The 15,108-nt window shown below is 40.4% G+C and overlaps 5 protein-coding genes across 5 annotated transcripts; 4 read left to right on the top strand and 1 right to left on the bottom strand.

Annotated features, from left to right (window-relative positions):
* Positions 1-682: 682 nt before the first annotated feature.
* Positions 683-2,875, bottom strand: LOC126783009 (GTP-binding protein At2g22870). The gene is made up of 4 exons (XM_050508388.1): positions 2,307-2,875; positions 1,956-2,025; positions 1,558-1,720; positions 683-1,182 (listed from the first exon to the last, which is right to left on the bottom strand). The coding sequence occupies exons 1-4, from the start codon at positions 2,803-2,805 to the stop codon at positions 964-966; spliced, it is 951 nt and encodes a 316-aa protein (XP_050364345.1). The 5' UTR covers positions 2,806-2,875; the 3' UTR covers positions 683-963.
* Positions 2,876-3,819: 944 nt separating this feature from the next.
* LOC126783001 (beta-adaptin-like protein A) lies at positions 3,820-9,518 on the top strand. The gene is made up of 11 exons (XM_050508378.1): positions 3,820-4,058; positions 4,414-4,930; positions 5,492-5,616; positions 5,951-6,149; positions 6,420-6,648; positions 7,064-7,230; positions 7,452-7,661; positions 7,832-7,942; positions 8,054-8,230; positions 8,417-8,863; positions 8,982-9,518. The coding sequence occupies exons 1-11, from the start codon at positions 4,003-4,005 to the stop codon at positions 9,270-9,272; spliced, it is 2,529 nt and encodes an 842-aa protein (XP_050364335.1). The 5' UTR covers positions 3,820-4,002; the 3' UTR covers positions 9,273-9,518.
* Positions 9,519-9,797: 279 nt separating this feature from the next.
* On the top strand, positions 9,798-12,579 carry LOC126783011 (extensin-like; the record flags this gene model as incomplete). The annotated part of the gene is made up of 2 exons (XM_050508389.1): positions 9,798-10,099; positions 10,196-12,579. A coding segment is annotated over exon 2 (816 nt), but the record flags the coding sequence as incomplete, so codon positions are not given.
* On the top strand, positions 9,860-11,215 carry LOC126784314 (putative pentatricopeptide repeat-containing protein At1g31840). Its single transcript, XM_050509784.1, has 2 exons — positions 9,860-10,099; positions 10,196-11,215. Exons 1-2 carry the CDS (start codon positions 9,860-9,862, stop codon positions 11,213-11,215), a joined length of 1,260 nt encoding a protein of 419 aa, XP_050365741.1.
* A 1-nt stretch (position 12,580) lies between the features above and the next one.
* Positions 12,581-15,011, top strand: LOC126784313 (proline-rich receptor-like protein kinase PERK1). Its single transcript, XM_050509782.1, has 8 exons — positions 12,581-12,733; positions 12,860-13,333; positions 13,436-13,522; positions 13,615-13,685; positions 13,830-13,915; positions 14,033-14,180; positions 14,480-14,641; positions 14,742-15,011. Exons 2-8 carry the CDS (start codon positions 12,952-12,954, stop codon positions 15,009-15,011), a joined length of 1,206 nt encoding a protein of 401 aa, XP_050365739.1. The 5' UTR covers positions 12,581-12,733; positions 12,860-12,951.
* Positions 15,012-15,108: the final 97 nt, after the last annotated feature.

Here is a 15,108-nt window from a genome sequence, read left to right as displayed (position 1 = left end):
CTGTGAACTTGTTGCTTGTTGTGTTAAGACTAAACTTGTTGCTGTGACCTGAGTGATTGTTGGATGCATTCAGAACCTGTACATTTAGTATTTTATCGTTTTGGTTTGTTGTGGCAAGTCATTATGTTAAGACGAACTTCTCTCACTTATCTCTGTTGTGCTCATGACACTTGCTGCATCATACTGTTGTGATCTTTATTGCCTAGACACTCACATGAGATCTTGGGTTATTGTAAATTCTGTAGTACTCAGTTCGTGTTTAGTGCAGATAAGAACATGTTCTTGTGTTTCGGAGTTGTTTTTGATGAAGTAGATGTGGTAGTTCTGGGACTATGCTACTGGCTCACGCTTTTTCCTCCGAACTCTATCTAGTTCAGTCCATCACTGTTAGGTGAACCTTTTGACTTCCAGGCATCTAGAGATTTGATACATTTCCTTGTGTATTGCTGCGATTCAAAACTGCAGCCGCTGAATTAATCATCCGTTGAGTTGAACATCATTCCACAAACTCAAGTTCCTTGCACTTGCTTATTCGGCTAATGAGGGATAAATTTGTACCGAAACTGGCACAAGTAAACTGAAGCTCCTCATACTTTACGCCTCCCAACTTTTTCACATTTCTGTTTACAACCAAAATTTTCATTTCATCAACAAAGTTATAAACCAAAAGTTGTTGGATGCCCTTAAAACAGAATTATACTTGCTGCAAAATACTAGTACAACATCCTACATCGTCATGCCAACAAAACTAATCCACTACTGGCTTTCACGATTGAGCAATGCCTGCAACGGAGCACATCTGAATCTGCTCGATGAAGGAATTTGCAGCTGCCAAAAGTTAACATATTACCATGTTTGCTTTGCCATACGTACATCTGTAGAGGTGAGGTTTTTAATACCAGCCTCTTGTACTTGGATGCCATGATAGCTACTTGAAAATAGGAAGGCATACTTCAGATATTCCTAGTGCTTGAGCCAATAATTCCGCAGCTGAGCCATATGCAATAACATCTCATCTCGACCCTGATTGGTAAGACTGCTGGTCATAATCCATGGTGGCGTTGTCTGGAAGTAGCCTCGAATTAACTCCTGAAAGTCATTCACATTTTCTTCTGCTCTTTTTCCTCCGTTTTTCTTCTTCTTCCGCTTGTCACATTTGGTGAATATTAATGTCATAGGGATCTGAAAGCAGTGGGCAAATATAATGTCAACTCTTTACATCATTCCTCAGTAAAACCAGCAAGATGCATATAGATTTCCATAGAGTTTCGTGTTTCAACTGTCCTGAAGGATAAGCTGCAAACTTCTATGTAAAGTTGCCCCTTAAGGTGTATGAAACCTCTCAGTTATTTTAGTTTGGAGAGGCAAAATCTTACGACTACCATGTACTTTTGTACTTTTTGCCATTGGGAAGATGCGCAATGGACAAAATTGTAAAGTGTTCTGTCAAAATCTCTAGCATGAAGAGATACTAGGCAGCTAATATCAGTAAAGTGAATCCATGGTATTACACCATATCTTCCTTTTCATTCTGGTATTCATGTAATGAGATTGTACCTGATTCTGGCCCAGCCAACTAGCATACTCCAGATCAATCTTTTTGGCAGGAATGCTGGCATCAATCAGAAGAAAAACGGAAACTAATGTTGACCTATTCAGGAAGTAATCTTTAGTAAACTTCACCCAATCAGTTCTAAGTTCCTGTGGTGCAGCTGCATACCTGTCCAAGTTAGAGAACACAAAAGCATAAGACTATCATTCCAAATCAAGCATGAAAGACAGACAACCATATAGACCAACCCTGATGCTACGTTTGAGGAAACTAAAGCCACTACGGTTTGCACCACTACCTTTAAGGGCTTTCATCATTGCAGTCAACAATCACTCCAAATGTCAAATTACATATCCACATTTATATCAGCACATGAATCAAAAATCAATTATACACAACATACCCGTAGCCTGGCAAATCCACCAGATACCAGCTATCATTGATCCGAAAATGATTGATGCATTGTGTCTTCCCTGCAAACAATTACGAACGCGAATCAAAATGAAGAAGCAATTGATCAATCATTTGAGCACACTCAAATCAAGCATCAATAATCAAAATCCAAACTTTAACCAAAGTACCAAACTCTAGTTATAACACTAACAATGCTACAAGCCTACAACACAAGGAAGCAAAGCTACACCAGTAATCTTCAACTCCTCAAATCTAAGGCATTTATATTCATCACATTCTCTCAACTCTAGCAATGTTCACCATATAAGAAAAGATTCTTTCAAGACTAGTTACGACTGACCAGGCTTCTTGGAGGTCAAAGCTAGCTTCTTTCTTCGCACAAGAGAATTAAGCAACGATGACTTGCCGACATTAGACCGTCCGACGAGCGCAAACTCCGGCAACGGATTCCCGGGGCAATCCTCAGTCCTCACACTGCTCTTCACAAACTCAGCCTGAGTCACCTGAGCGTCCCTAGCATACTTGCTCAGCAAAATATTCGACCCCTTCAATATTCTGGTGCTCAGGGCACCGGACTCGGTGTACTTGAGCTCGGTCTCCGGCGGCACGAAGAGCTTCTCGACCGGGATTTGGAACTGGGTGTGGAAATCTTCGAGGGCTGTTTCGATGTGGGATTCTGGGAGAGGTGAGGTGGGGATGGGGTCAGAGATTGAGAGAGTGGATTTGGGGGAGGAGAAGAAGATGGGGTTTAGGGTTGTGGGGGGTTTGGGTTTTGAGAAGTGGGTGAAGTGGGTGAAGAGGGAGATGTGGCTACGTGGAAGATGATGGAGTAGCACCATTTTGTGTTAGAAGTGTTTTTTTCTGGGTTTCTCTCTATGTTGTGAGAGAGGCCATGAGATTCTCAGCTGGCTTTTTTGGGCTCTGAAATTGAAGGGGAGTAGTGAACTAGTGATAAGCAGGAAAAAAATAAAAATCTTTGCAGCGGCGACGATGAGATTAAACGTTGCGTTTGGTAAAACTGATATTCGGGTAAATGTCCACAACACTTACCGAAATTGTAATTTTGGATAATTTAGTGTCATTTTATACCATCGAGACTATTTTTTTTTATTTACCGGAAAATTTCTTGTTTTTTGAGAGATGATTATATCTTCGAGCCGCGTTGGACCGCCGGGTTATGGCGGGAAAACTCTCCTGACAGTGATTGTTTCATTCATAAGACTCGAACTCGAGACTTTACTTAAGGATAACAAACTCATTTCCACTTAAACCACCAAGTGTTGGTATACCATTGAGACTGTTTGCGACAACTCAATGAGTCAGTCTGATACAAGCATGCTAGAATGAGAGTGGAACCTAAGCTCCGGTTCGTTCACGGTTCCTTCAAAAGACTAGTTCGAATATCAATATGTGAGAAACATTCCTCAAAAAGTGTCATACCTACTCTGATACCGTCGTGATAGCAGTATTGCAGTACTCTCGTGAACAACGCTATTAACTCATCTTTTATATCAAAGCATATGTGTCGTTCCCATCTATTCATACTCGTTACATTGCATATCCTCCGGTTTTGAAACTAACTACCGTTCAAATTGATTTTTCGGTCACATATTGACAGGTTCAAAATAAAACTACTACACTAATATAGTTGTGGTAATAACATGATAAGAACTTAAGAATGCGGAATGAATAAAACTTTAGGAGCATTGTTACATTTTGATGGTATGCACAACTAACTATGCATTTTGACAGATACAATTGCATTTTTGACGCAATAATTTTTACTATTTATCTTTATTATTTTCATGATTAGAGATGAGACACGGTGGAGTAGAGTAGAGGAGGGGCGAGAATTTACAGACGAGGAATTTGAGCTAGCCACGTCAAAACCAGCCTCTCTCTCTATTGGAAAGGTTCGTAAGTTCAGAGCTTCTCTGAGATTCAGTGACCAAATTCTTGTTCTTGGTTTTAGATCTCCGAACGATAGTGTACACTACAGCGCGCGTAGCCGGACCTGACCTCAATTCGGATCGGTCATGGCTCCTCCGGCCATATCTTCTGCCCGATCTTCGTCGCCGTCGCAGCCCTCCGGGTAAGTCTCTAAACCCTAGTCTCTTCGATTACCAGTCTGAGATAATCAGATAAAGGAAAGACGACCACTATAAGTGAATTTCGATTAGGAAGTAGCATTTAAAGCATGCATGCTTAGCTCCGATTCAGATATCAGTGATCATTATAGTGAATTTCGATTACATTTTGTTTGGTTCTATTGATTTAGTTGCTGAAAACTTGTGAGAGTTAGCTGAATTAGAGTTCTAGAGTGACATTGCTATGTTAGGCTGGTTTGATTGAGCTAGTACTTAAATTGAGGTAATATAGCAGATTTGTTTGGTTGAATTAGATGTTTACACAGTGAATATGTAGTTGAAATTTACTTTTCGGAGCAGAAAAGGCGAAGTTGCCGATGTGAAACAGCAGCTCCGCCTGCTGGCTGGCAGCCGAGCACCGGGAGCGGATGACTCCAAGCGTGAGCTTTTCAAGAAGGTTATCTCTTACATGACGATCGGCATTGATGTGTCGTCTGTTTTCGGAGAGATGGTGATGTGCTCAGCGACGTCGGATATTGTGTTGAAGAAAATGTGTTATCTTTATGTTGGGAACTATGCAAAGGTCAATCCTGACCTCGCACTTTTGACGATCAATTTTCTTCAAAGAGATTGCAAGGATGCAGACCCGATGATCCGAGGACTTGCTTTGAGGAGCTTGTGTTCGTTACGAGTGACGAATCTGGTGGAGTATTTGGTCGGGCCCTTGGGTGCAGGGTTGAAGGACAACAGTAGTTATGTGAGGATGGTGGCAGCTATGGGGGTTCTGAAGTTGTATCACATATCAGCTTCAACTTGTGTCGATGCAGAGTTTCCTGCAATGCTTAAGCATTTGTTGCTTAATGATCCAGATACACAGGTAAGTCCATTTCATTTATCTCACTATTAAACTTGGTAATACTGTGTTGTGGATGAGGATGTTTTTTGACTTCTTTGTTTATACATTTCATATGGCGTAGCACTAGAGTAAAAGATCAAACACGTTATGGATGCCTGAACGAAAGAATTTTAATTACCTATGTTAGATTAGACTACTTTGGTAATCGTTAGTATTGGTATAAAGATTGTTATGCAAACATATGCCTTCAAATGGTAATGCCTTCTAGTCAACTATGACGTAATTTGGCACATGTCTGCTGTTTTAATTGCTAAAGGTGATATTGTAAGTATATGAAGAAGAACCGACTTTCACGTTTTGGAAGTAATATTACAATAATTATCTTTTTATTCTATCATTTATCTGCTTTCAAGCTTTTTGTTTCAGTTTACAAGACGGATCTATCTGCTTTCAAGCTTTCTATACTATAGATCTTAACATTTGCCTCAACCTATTTACCATTATATGTTGAGTGCTCTGATGATTTAGGAACGGTTCTATCTGTTTGAGAGTTAGGAGAACCTCATATTATTGCATTCTCAGGTGGTCGCAAATTGTTTATCTGCCCTGCAAGAGATTTGGTGTTTAGAAGGAAGCGGCTCTGAGGAAGTATCCAGGGAGAGAGAAATCTTGCTTAGCAAATCAGTTATATATTATCTTTTGAATCGGTATATCTCTTTGGGCTGGCCAGTTTAAATTGATTTCATGTTGTTTCTGAATTCCTTATGTGATGCGCATGGTACCTTTCGTTTTATTCATACTAGTTGTAATATGAGGTCAGTGCGGCAGATTTAGTCATTTTACAACTGATTTTCTAGAAATGAAGGTCAAACAACTTAATGAAAAATAAAAGACTTTCAAACTTAAGATGTGATAAAGATTGATGGAGCTCATACCTTTAGGGATTAATTATGGAAATTGGTGTGATTAAGGATATGATAATGGAAGTGAGCTGTTTAGCGTTAAACAGTAGCTGAGATTGGTTCACATTATCTTATGCAGGATTCGGGAATTCAGCGAATGGGCACAATGTCTTGTGCTTGAGTTGGTAGCTAAGTATGTACCATCAGATAGCAATGAGATATTTGATGTTATGAATCTGCTCGAGGATAGACTTCAGCATGCAAATGGGGCTGTCGTCCTAGCAACCATCAAAGTATTTCTCCAAATGACTTTATCAATGACTGACGTTCATCAACAAGTAGGCACATATCTTATATTACTCTTTTTTTCCTTTTAAAAGTTATCTTTTGCATAACTATATATGACCTGCATAAATGTGGAAAGTCTTTTGACACTAGTCTGCACAACTGAAAACGCTAGGACCTACGTAACTATATGACACAATGATTTACTATTGGAAAAAGAAAAGGGTCTCCCATTTTGGTGTTCATGTAGTGGATGTATCTCCATATTGTATTTTGTTGTTCTTATGACAACCATTTCTCAAATGAAACTGTTTTTTGGCTAGGTTTATGAACGTATCAAAGCTCCTCTCCTAACCTTAGTGAGCTCGGGAAGTCCAGAGCAATCTTATGCAGTTCTAAGCCACCTGCATCTTTTGGTGATGCGTGCGCCTTTCATTTTTGCTTCAGACTATAAACACTTTTATTGCCAGTATAATGAGCCATCATATGTCAAAAAATTGAAGCTTGAGATGTTGACTGCAGTGGCAAATGAGAGTAACACATATGAAATCGGTAAGAAAAGATCATCAAGTTTATCACAAGTCTTTGAACAAACTTTTTGCACATGATATGGTCAACTTTGAATTTCCTTATGGGTGACCCCCTTGGATACTGTGCTATTATTCTTTGTCCGGTTCAAGTTTACTTTCATACATTAGTTTGTGAAGAAGTTTATTAAATCCTTTGTTTGATAAAAGATCTTATTTTCTTTAATTTTTTTTTTGTTGCGTAGAAGTTTGCTTCCAGTGGTTTGGCAAAATTTACTTTCATTCTTTTAATAGAATTGTTTCCACTTTAATTTTTTGATGTCTAATAGTTTACATAATTAACTCTTTTTAAACAGTCTACCGTCATATATTTGAGCAAACTTGCTTTCATCCTGCATTTAATTTATCGATAAACTTTTAATTTCATGATTCTGTTTCAGTGACGGAATTATGTGAATATGCTGCGAATGTTGATATTCCCATTGCAAGAGAGTCAATCCGTGCAGTTGGCAAAATAGCTCTTCAGCAGTATGATGTGAATGCAATTGTTGATCGGCTTCTTCAGTTTCTGGAGATGGAGAAGGACTATGTAACTGCTGAAACTCTGGTAAATTCTTGTTTCTCCCAGTTAGACACCTATACTGGTAAATCTAATCATAATAGTTTACCGTTGTACTTTCATGTGACGGATGTGTCAAAAACTGCTAAGAATTGTGCTATCAAGTTCAAGAGAAAGAAAGTGGAAAGAAGAAAGAAGCAACAAACTACTACGAAATAGACTCACTAGTTGGCCAGGTTCACTTTTAAGTATAAAGTTCTGTTTTGTAGGTTCTTGTAAAAGATCTGCTGAGAAAATATCCCCAATGGAGTCAAGATTGCATTGCTGTTGTTGGTAACATAAGCAGCAATAATGTCCAAGAACCCAAGGCCAAGGCAGCTCTTATATGGATGCTGGGTGAGTATTCTCAAGACATGCAGGATGCCCCTTATATATTAGAGGGTTTGGTGGAGAATTGGGAGGAAGAGCATTCCGCCGAGGTAATATTTGAATCACTTTTTCTGTTCCAGCTTTGTTTTACACACTTATACAATTGTAACCTATAATTTATTTCAATAGTTTTGATTATTTTTTGTGTTTGTTTGGTGCCATCATTCTCCATCTTATAGCTAGAGTTGATTCTAACGGTATAAATTTATCAATTGAACAGGTACGCTTACATCTTCTCACAGCAGTAATGAAGTGCTTTTTTAAGAGGCCGCCTGAGACTCAAAAGTCCTTGGGAGCTGCACTGGCTGCAGGTCTTGCTGATTTTCACCAGGTGAATGTTGCTCTAATTTGCTAGTTGATTCATTATGATTATTAATCCATTTTGTAACTTCATCTGTATTTTGTTTAAGGAATATTCCATAAATATCTCAGTTGGTTGCAGGATGTTCATGATAGAGCCTTGTTCTACTACAGGCTCTTACAATACGACACAAGTGTAGCAGAACGAGTGGTAAACCCTCCAAAGCAAGCTGTTTCTGTCTTTGCTGATACCCAAAGCAGTGAAGTCAAAGATCGGATATTTGATGAATTTAACAGTTTGTCTGTTGTATATCAAAAGGTAATAATATTAAAACGGCACTCCCCCTAGTCTCTTCCAAATATATCTATACATATGCTACAAATACACTAATACTCATACTTGCAGTTCTTGCTTTACTTCCAATACACTGACACACACGTACATATGTTATGGACTCTGTTGATGGGAGAACTCAAATATACTGATATGTTTATATGCCTGCAGCCATCATACATGTTCACTCATAAGGAGCACCGGGGTCCTTTTGAGTTCTCGGATGAAATTGGACATGTATCTATTGGGACAGAATCTGCAGATACTGTTGTTCCAGCTAATAGAGTTGAGGCAAATGATAAGGATCTGCTTTTAAGTACATCCGAGAAGGAGGAGACAAAAGTTCCCAATTACAATTCGTCTGCATATAATGCTCCTTCATACGATCTTACCTCTGTGTCAGTTCCTACTTCTCAACTATCGGATTTGATGATTTCAAACTCCACAGTGCCAGCACATGCTTCACAGTCTAGCTTTGCAATTGACGATCTACTTGGATTGGGTTTACCCGCTGCTCCTGCACCTCTGCCTCCTCCGTTGAAGCTTAATTCAAAAGCTGCTTTGGATCCAACTACTTTTCAGCAGAAATGGCGTCAACTGCCCTTATCATTATCACAGGTCGACCTTGTAATTCTGGATATTTAATTGTTTCTTTACTGGATATCTGTGGTTATAAAGATTAAAGAACAGAGTTCCTCAAATATTTCTAACAAATGGCATCTATAATTCGGTGCAGGATTATTCTATTGACCCCCAAGGAGTTGCAGCTTTGACGACGCCCCAGTCACTCCTGAAACACATGCAAGGCCATTCCATCCACTGCATCGCTTCTGGTGGCAAATCTCCCAACTTCAAGTTCTTCTTCTTTGCACAAAAGGCAGAAGAATCTTCAACATTTTTGGTAGAGTGTATAGTCAACACATCCTCCGCAAAAGCTCAAATAAAGATCAAAGCTGATGATCAGAGTGCAGCAGAGCCCTTCTCATCTGTATTCCAATCAGCTTTGTCCAAATTCGGCATGCCATGAGGACATAAAAAATAAAAATCTTAAGCGGAAAATAGATTGTTAAGAAGTGAGGTCCTTCAATCAATGTTCTCATCAGATGAAAGAATATAGTGATTTTGTAGCTGTAGATGAAACTACAATTGAGATTTGCATGTGGGTTGCTTGTTTCTGCTGTGTACCTCAACCCGCAACTCGAACATTTCTGGGGTGAAACTTCTGTGTAATATTACATGTAAAATACTGGTATGTTTACGTTTCTTTTTTTTTCCTTTTTTTTTTGTATTAGCAAAAGCAGTGAGCAGAATAAAATTTCATGGTACTGTACAGACCTTCAGTACCTATATAATGGAAAAAATAGAATTCTCCAGTTTCGTTGCAAGTCAGGTACCGTAAGAAGAATTTACTCAATATTTTTGTGAAGCTTCAGAAGCAATTTTGTAAGGAAAATTCTCTGCTGCGAACTTTAATCAGAAAACATTTTTATTTGCGAACTTTCTTCAGAAAATAAATTTGTGAGAAAAGTTTTGTGAGGAAAGCTGGGGTTTCATCCTCTTCTTCTATCTCAGGTGGCTTTGGTTCTGAGTAGTGTGTAGAGTAGAAACAGAGCCATGGCGTCAGTGTCGAGAGTTTTACCGGCGACGAGAAGGGTTTTGTTGATTCCGAGTACCTCTCAGTCTCGGCGTTGGCTAAGCAGTAACCAATCTAGCTTGCTTCTGAGGTTGATGGAGGAACCCACATCCCGAATCAAAACCCTACTTGCTTCTGCGGCGGAGGAAGACCCTGCTCTTTCCTGGGAATCCCTCCTTACTTCTCTCGCATCTTCTTCCTCTCGTGAAAAAACCCACTTGGTAATTAATCAGTCATTTTTATCTCAACCTTTAACATATTCATGAATTTATTTGGGGTTTAATTAGTGTGTGTGTGTGTGTGTGTGTTTTGGTCAGGTTCTGGAGTGGAAATTGGAGAAGTTGGTAAGGGAGAATGAGAGAGATAATGCTCGCTACTCGGAGCTGATATCTCTGTGTGGAATAGTGAGGAACCTCCCACTTGCAATGCAGGTCTTTTCTTCTATGGAGGCTAATGGAGTTAGACCCATTTGTGCAGTTTTCAATTCCCTCATACGTGTTTGCTTCTCTTCTGGGAACTTGTTCACAGCTATCAGCCTGTTTGAGATTATGGAGAGCTCAGAGGGGTTCAAACCCAACTCCGACACATATGATGCTTTCATTTCTGGTTTCTTGAAGTTGGGGAGAACGGAGAAGATGCAAGCTTGGTACTTTGCCAAGAAAGCTGCTGGCTTGGAATCTGATATTGAAACCTATCAGTCTTTGATTTCGAGTTGTGTCAAGTTGAGGAATTATGAGCTTGCTGATACGTTTTACAGAGACATGGTGTCATCAGGAATCATGCCTAATTTGCCCATATTAGAGTGTATGCTTGAAGGGCATTGTAAGAGGAGAAGCTGTGCAGATGTCAAAGATTTATTGGTAATGGTGTGTGGTTATGGGTGGAAGGTTAGTGAAAAAATGGCTGAGATGGTTGTGGGGTTGCACATTGAACTTGGGAAGGTGAAACCATTGGAGGAGCTACTCGAGATTTTAAGGGAAACAGATCAGAGTTTGGAGGTTTTGTCGTCGATACACTGTGGGATTATAAGGATGTGTGCCATGATGGATAGATTGGATGATGTAGAGTACTCTGTGGGAAGAATGTTGAAACAAGGATTGTCATTTAAACACAAGGATGATTTAGAGAAGGTGATATGCTCGTATTTCAGGCTCTTGGAGTACGATAGGCTGGAGTTGTTCTTGGAATGCATCAAGGGTTCTTATGAACTTACAGATTCAACTCATGATTTGCTGGTTGCTGGGTATCGAAGAGCTGGGTTATCCGACAAGCTGGATGATCTGAAACTTGGTCGTGGATCAAAGCATCCCATACATTACAAGAAAATAAGTGCTTGAAGAAGAAGACAGTACTACATTCCTACTCTTGTAACTTAATCGTGGGCACCTAGCTTAGCTTAGTTGTCACCTTCTCCATCCAATTGCACATGTTTGTATGTTTCAGCAAGACACTGCCAATAAGAAAAGCCAATCAGAGTAGACTTCTATATGAATATGAGAATATCGGTGGTCCTTTGAGGCTTACATGTTTGCTCAGTCTGACTTGTCCAGAATGGGTGAGAGCTTTAGGCTCCAGTAGCATGATTGCTTGTGCATTCTGAGCCTAAAGTGGTACACACTACCAGTTTGAGTCAGTGGAAAGTGAACTGGAATTCCACTCGAAACAAAACTAGAGCAAGCAGCAACTAGTAGTAGTGATCACAGATTCACAGTTCACGTCCTCATTGAAATATAATAAGAAAAGGATTAGTTGTATATCCTTGGAATAAACGTTAAAAAATGATCAATGTCGTTCACGGGCGCCGTTGAGTTATTCTGCATTTGCTATAGGCTGTTAAGGATCTCAAGTAACAAATTCCAACAAGAATCTTACTATCTTACTTACAATGTCCTCACCGCCGTGGTCTCTGCCTCCGGCTGCCGCTCCTATCACCACACAACCACCTCTGCCACCTTCACAGTTACCAGTAATAGGAGCACCTCCGGCATTGCCTCCACCATCCCCACAGTCACCACTTTTCGTGTCCCCGCCATCTCCACCTACTAGTCCTCCTGCCCTGTCTCCTGCACACAACTCTATTCCTCCTGTTTCATCACCATTGCCAACTGTGGTCACACCTCCACCACCCTCAGTCACATCTCCACCTCCGCCTTCTGTCATCTCTCCTCCTCCACCTTCACTAACCTCTCCGCCGCCACCTTCAATATCACTACCAACTCCATTGCCATCAAAACCTTCTCCAGCTCCATCTCCACCTCAACAGCCTACAGTATCACCACCACCATTACCAACACCAAAAACACCACATCTCTCTCCTCCAACAAAACCACTAACTTCTCCACCGCCGCTGGCATCCTCAACAACTCCAATCAACAACTCTCCACCACCTACATTGTCAGCTCCCCTACCTCCCGTGACCGCCATTACTCCTCCACACCTACCTCCGGTGACTGCTAGTACTCCTCGACCTCTTTTAGCCACTCCAAGCAGCAGCCCTCCTTCACCTGATTTAGCAACTCTGCTTCCACCAGCAGCCAGCTCTCCTAAACCGCCGCTCACGTTGGCAAGAAATCTGCCACCGTCGCCAAGTAATACTGTAACACCTTTGCCAACAACAGCATTGCCCCCACCTCCGTTGTTCCATTCACCATCACCCTCCTTGTTGCCTGCACCCTTGCAAGTTCAGAAGCCACAACCAAAAGCAGCAGCAGGTCTCGTAGTTGGATGTGTCATTGTAGGATTTGTTGTATTTTTCATCCTTCTCGGAATTGTACTCGTTTGCTATAAGCGTAGGAGTAGAAAGAACAATACTATTCCGGATGATTACCATAAATCACCGTCCTTGGGACCAAAAGGTTATAATTCTATGAATTCATTACCTATATAAGATTTCTATTTTGCTTTTCCATACAATGTAGCATGTTATGTAGTTAGATTATTTGCCATTCGGATGATCATGCTTAGTTTTTCTCAATTATCAGATGGCTCTTATGATGTGGTACAGCCCCATCAAAATGTTCATCAACTTGGCGTCCATGTTATCAGGGTGCTATCCAGTACCTCAACATCTCCAATGCGTCGTGTCACTGGCTCTGATGTTTCATATGCACATCAACCTCAGTGGCTTGGTTTTCCCATGGACACCTCAAATGGAACTTTTACCTATGATCAGTTGTTGGTAGCCACAAATTGGTTTTCAGATGCCAATCTTCTTGGACAAGGCGGTTTCGGGTATGTCCACAAGGGGGTACTTCCAGGTGGGAAGGAAGTTGCAGTGAAGCAGCTAAAGTCAGGAAGCCGGCAAGGGGAGCGGGAGTTTCAGGCAGAGGTTGACATCATTAGCAGGGTGCATCACAAGCATCTAGTTGCATTAGTGGGGCACTGCATTAAGGGGGCTGAGAGGTTGCTTGTATATGAGTTTGTTCCAAACAACACCTTAGAATTCCACTTACATGGTAAGAGTAGTCTATTTTGGTTGTTCTTTAGTCCTATTGAGAAAGTGATTTAAGAATAGATTGGATGTTATTAATGTGTTGCAATGGATAATTGCATTGCAGGACTAGGACAGACTGTTTTGGAATGGGACATTCGATTGAAAATAGCTATCAGCTCTGCAAAAGGACTAGCTTATCTCCATGAAGATTGTGAGTTTTCTCCACTTATCTTTAAATGAATTGCACAATTTTGCTCAAGACATGAAAAACAAATCTGTGGTTACTGACATTCTTGGCTGCAGGCTATCCGAAAATCATTCACCGCGATATCAAGGCATCTAATATTCTTGTGGATCAGGATTTTGAAGCAAAGGTAGGATCCGGTATTAGTACTTTAGTGGTACTAAGCTACTCTATGTATCTAGTCTAGTTTTGTCCATCTAAGTTTCATGATTCTTTTGCCTCCTTTGACAGTTTATATGTAAATGATGAGAATGAACTTCGGGTTTATGTTCAGGTTTGTGATTTTGGACTGGCCAAATCGTTCTCTGATACCAACACTCACAATACTCACCTTTCCACTCGAGTGGTGGGAACATTCGGGTAAGACTATGCTATAATGTACTACGGCTATGTAGTCATTACTTGTTTGGTTTCACTATTTACTGAATTACTGTCAGATGCAGCATCCCTTATGCATTAGTTCTTTACACCATATAGGTACCTTGCTCCTGAGTACGCATCGAGCGGAAAAGTCACAGAGAAATCAGACGTGTATTCATATGGGGTTGTACTTCTAGAACTTATAACTGGCCGTCCGCCTATCAGTACAATAGAATCCTTAAGAAATGAAGGTCTGGTTCAGTGGGTGAGTTCTCTTTTCATCATACTGCGAGTTTCTTTTCCTCTAAAACCTAAAAAAAATAGATAAAAAAATGGTTTCATTAGTGTGAATTGAGAAAGTAAAACTTGCAGAGTATTGATTCTTACATAAGCACCCGTATTTAGGTGAATTCTGGTTTGACAAGATAGGTAAGGGGTATGAAATTAATTGTCTGTTAATACATGAATTTTGGATGGTAATCATTTTCGGCTGGGGATCCTTTGTGGTTCTTGAGTTTAGAAATTGAGTGTACAAATGACTGAGGTTTCATTTTGGCAATGTAGGCAAGGCCATTGCTCACTCAAGCACTGGAAGAAGGTGTCTTTGATGGTCTTGTGGATCCAAGATTGGAGACAAATTACAATGAGAACGAGATGGCTAGAATGGTTGCCTGTGCCGCTGCTTGTGTACGACATTCAGCATGGCTTCGACCACAAATGAGCCAGGTAGTTCCTTTGTCTCCCTCACCATTAACGGTTTAGCTGACAGAACACTGTGCAGCAACTTGAATTGACTCATTCCTTGCACTTATTCCAAACCAAGCAGATAGTCAATGCCTTAGAAGGAGTTGCCTCATTGATGGATCCAGAAGGTGTTACACCAGGAAACAGTGCAGTATACAATTGCTTGGAGAATTCATATTACAACTCCCGGCAATATGAGGAAGATTTGAAGAATTCCACCATAACAATGCCAAGTCAAGAGTATGGCATTAGTAGGTACACTGAAACTACCAGTGAGTATGGTCTTAATCCCTCAGGCTCCAGCAGCGAAACACTACAAACAATAGGCTCTGAGATAACAAAGCTACACTAATTGTTTTGGTAAATAGTTTAACAGCAGGCTTTCCTCTTGCCGTTTTTGGGTTTAATACAGAAGTTAGTGAATCTGTGATTTGCTTGTTCATATCTGT

The sequence above is a fragment of the Argentina anserina genome, chromosome 2 (assembly GCF_933775445.1).
Source record: "Argentina anserina chromosome 2, drPotAnse1.1, whole genome shotgun sequence".
NCBI classification, from domain to species: Eukaryota; Viridiplantae; Streptophyta; class Magnoliopsida; order Rosales; family Rosaceae; genus Argentina; species Argentina anserina.
This window is presented reverse-complemented; position numbering and strand designations above follow the sequence as displayed.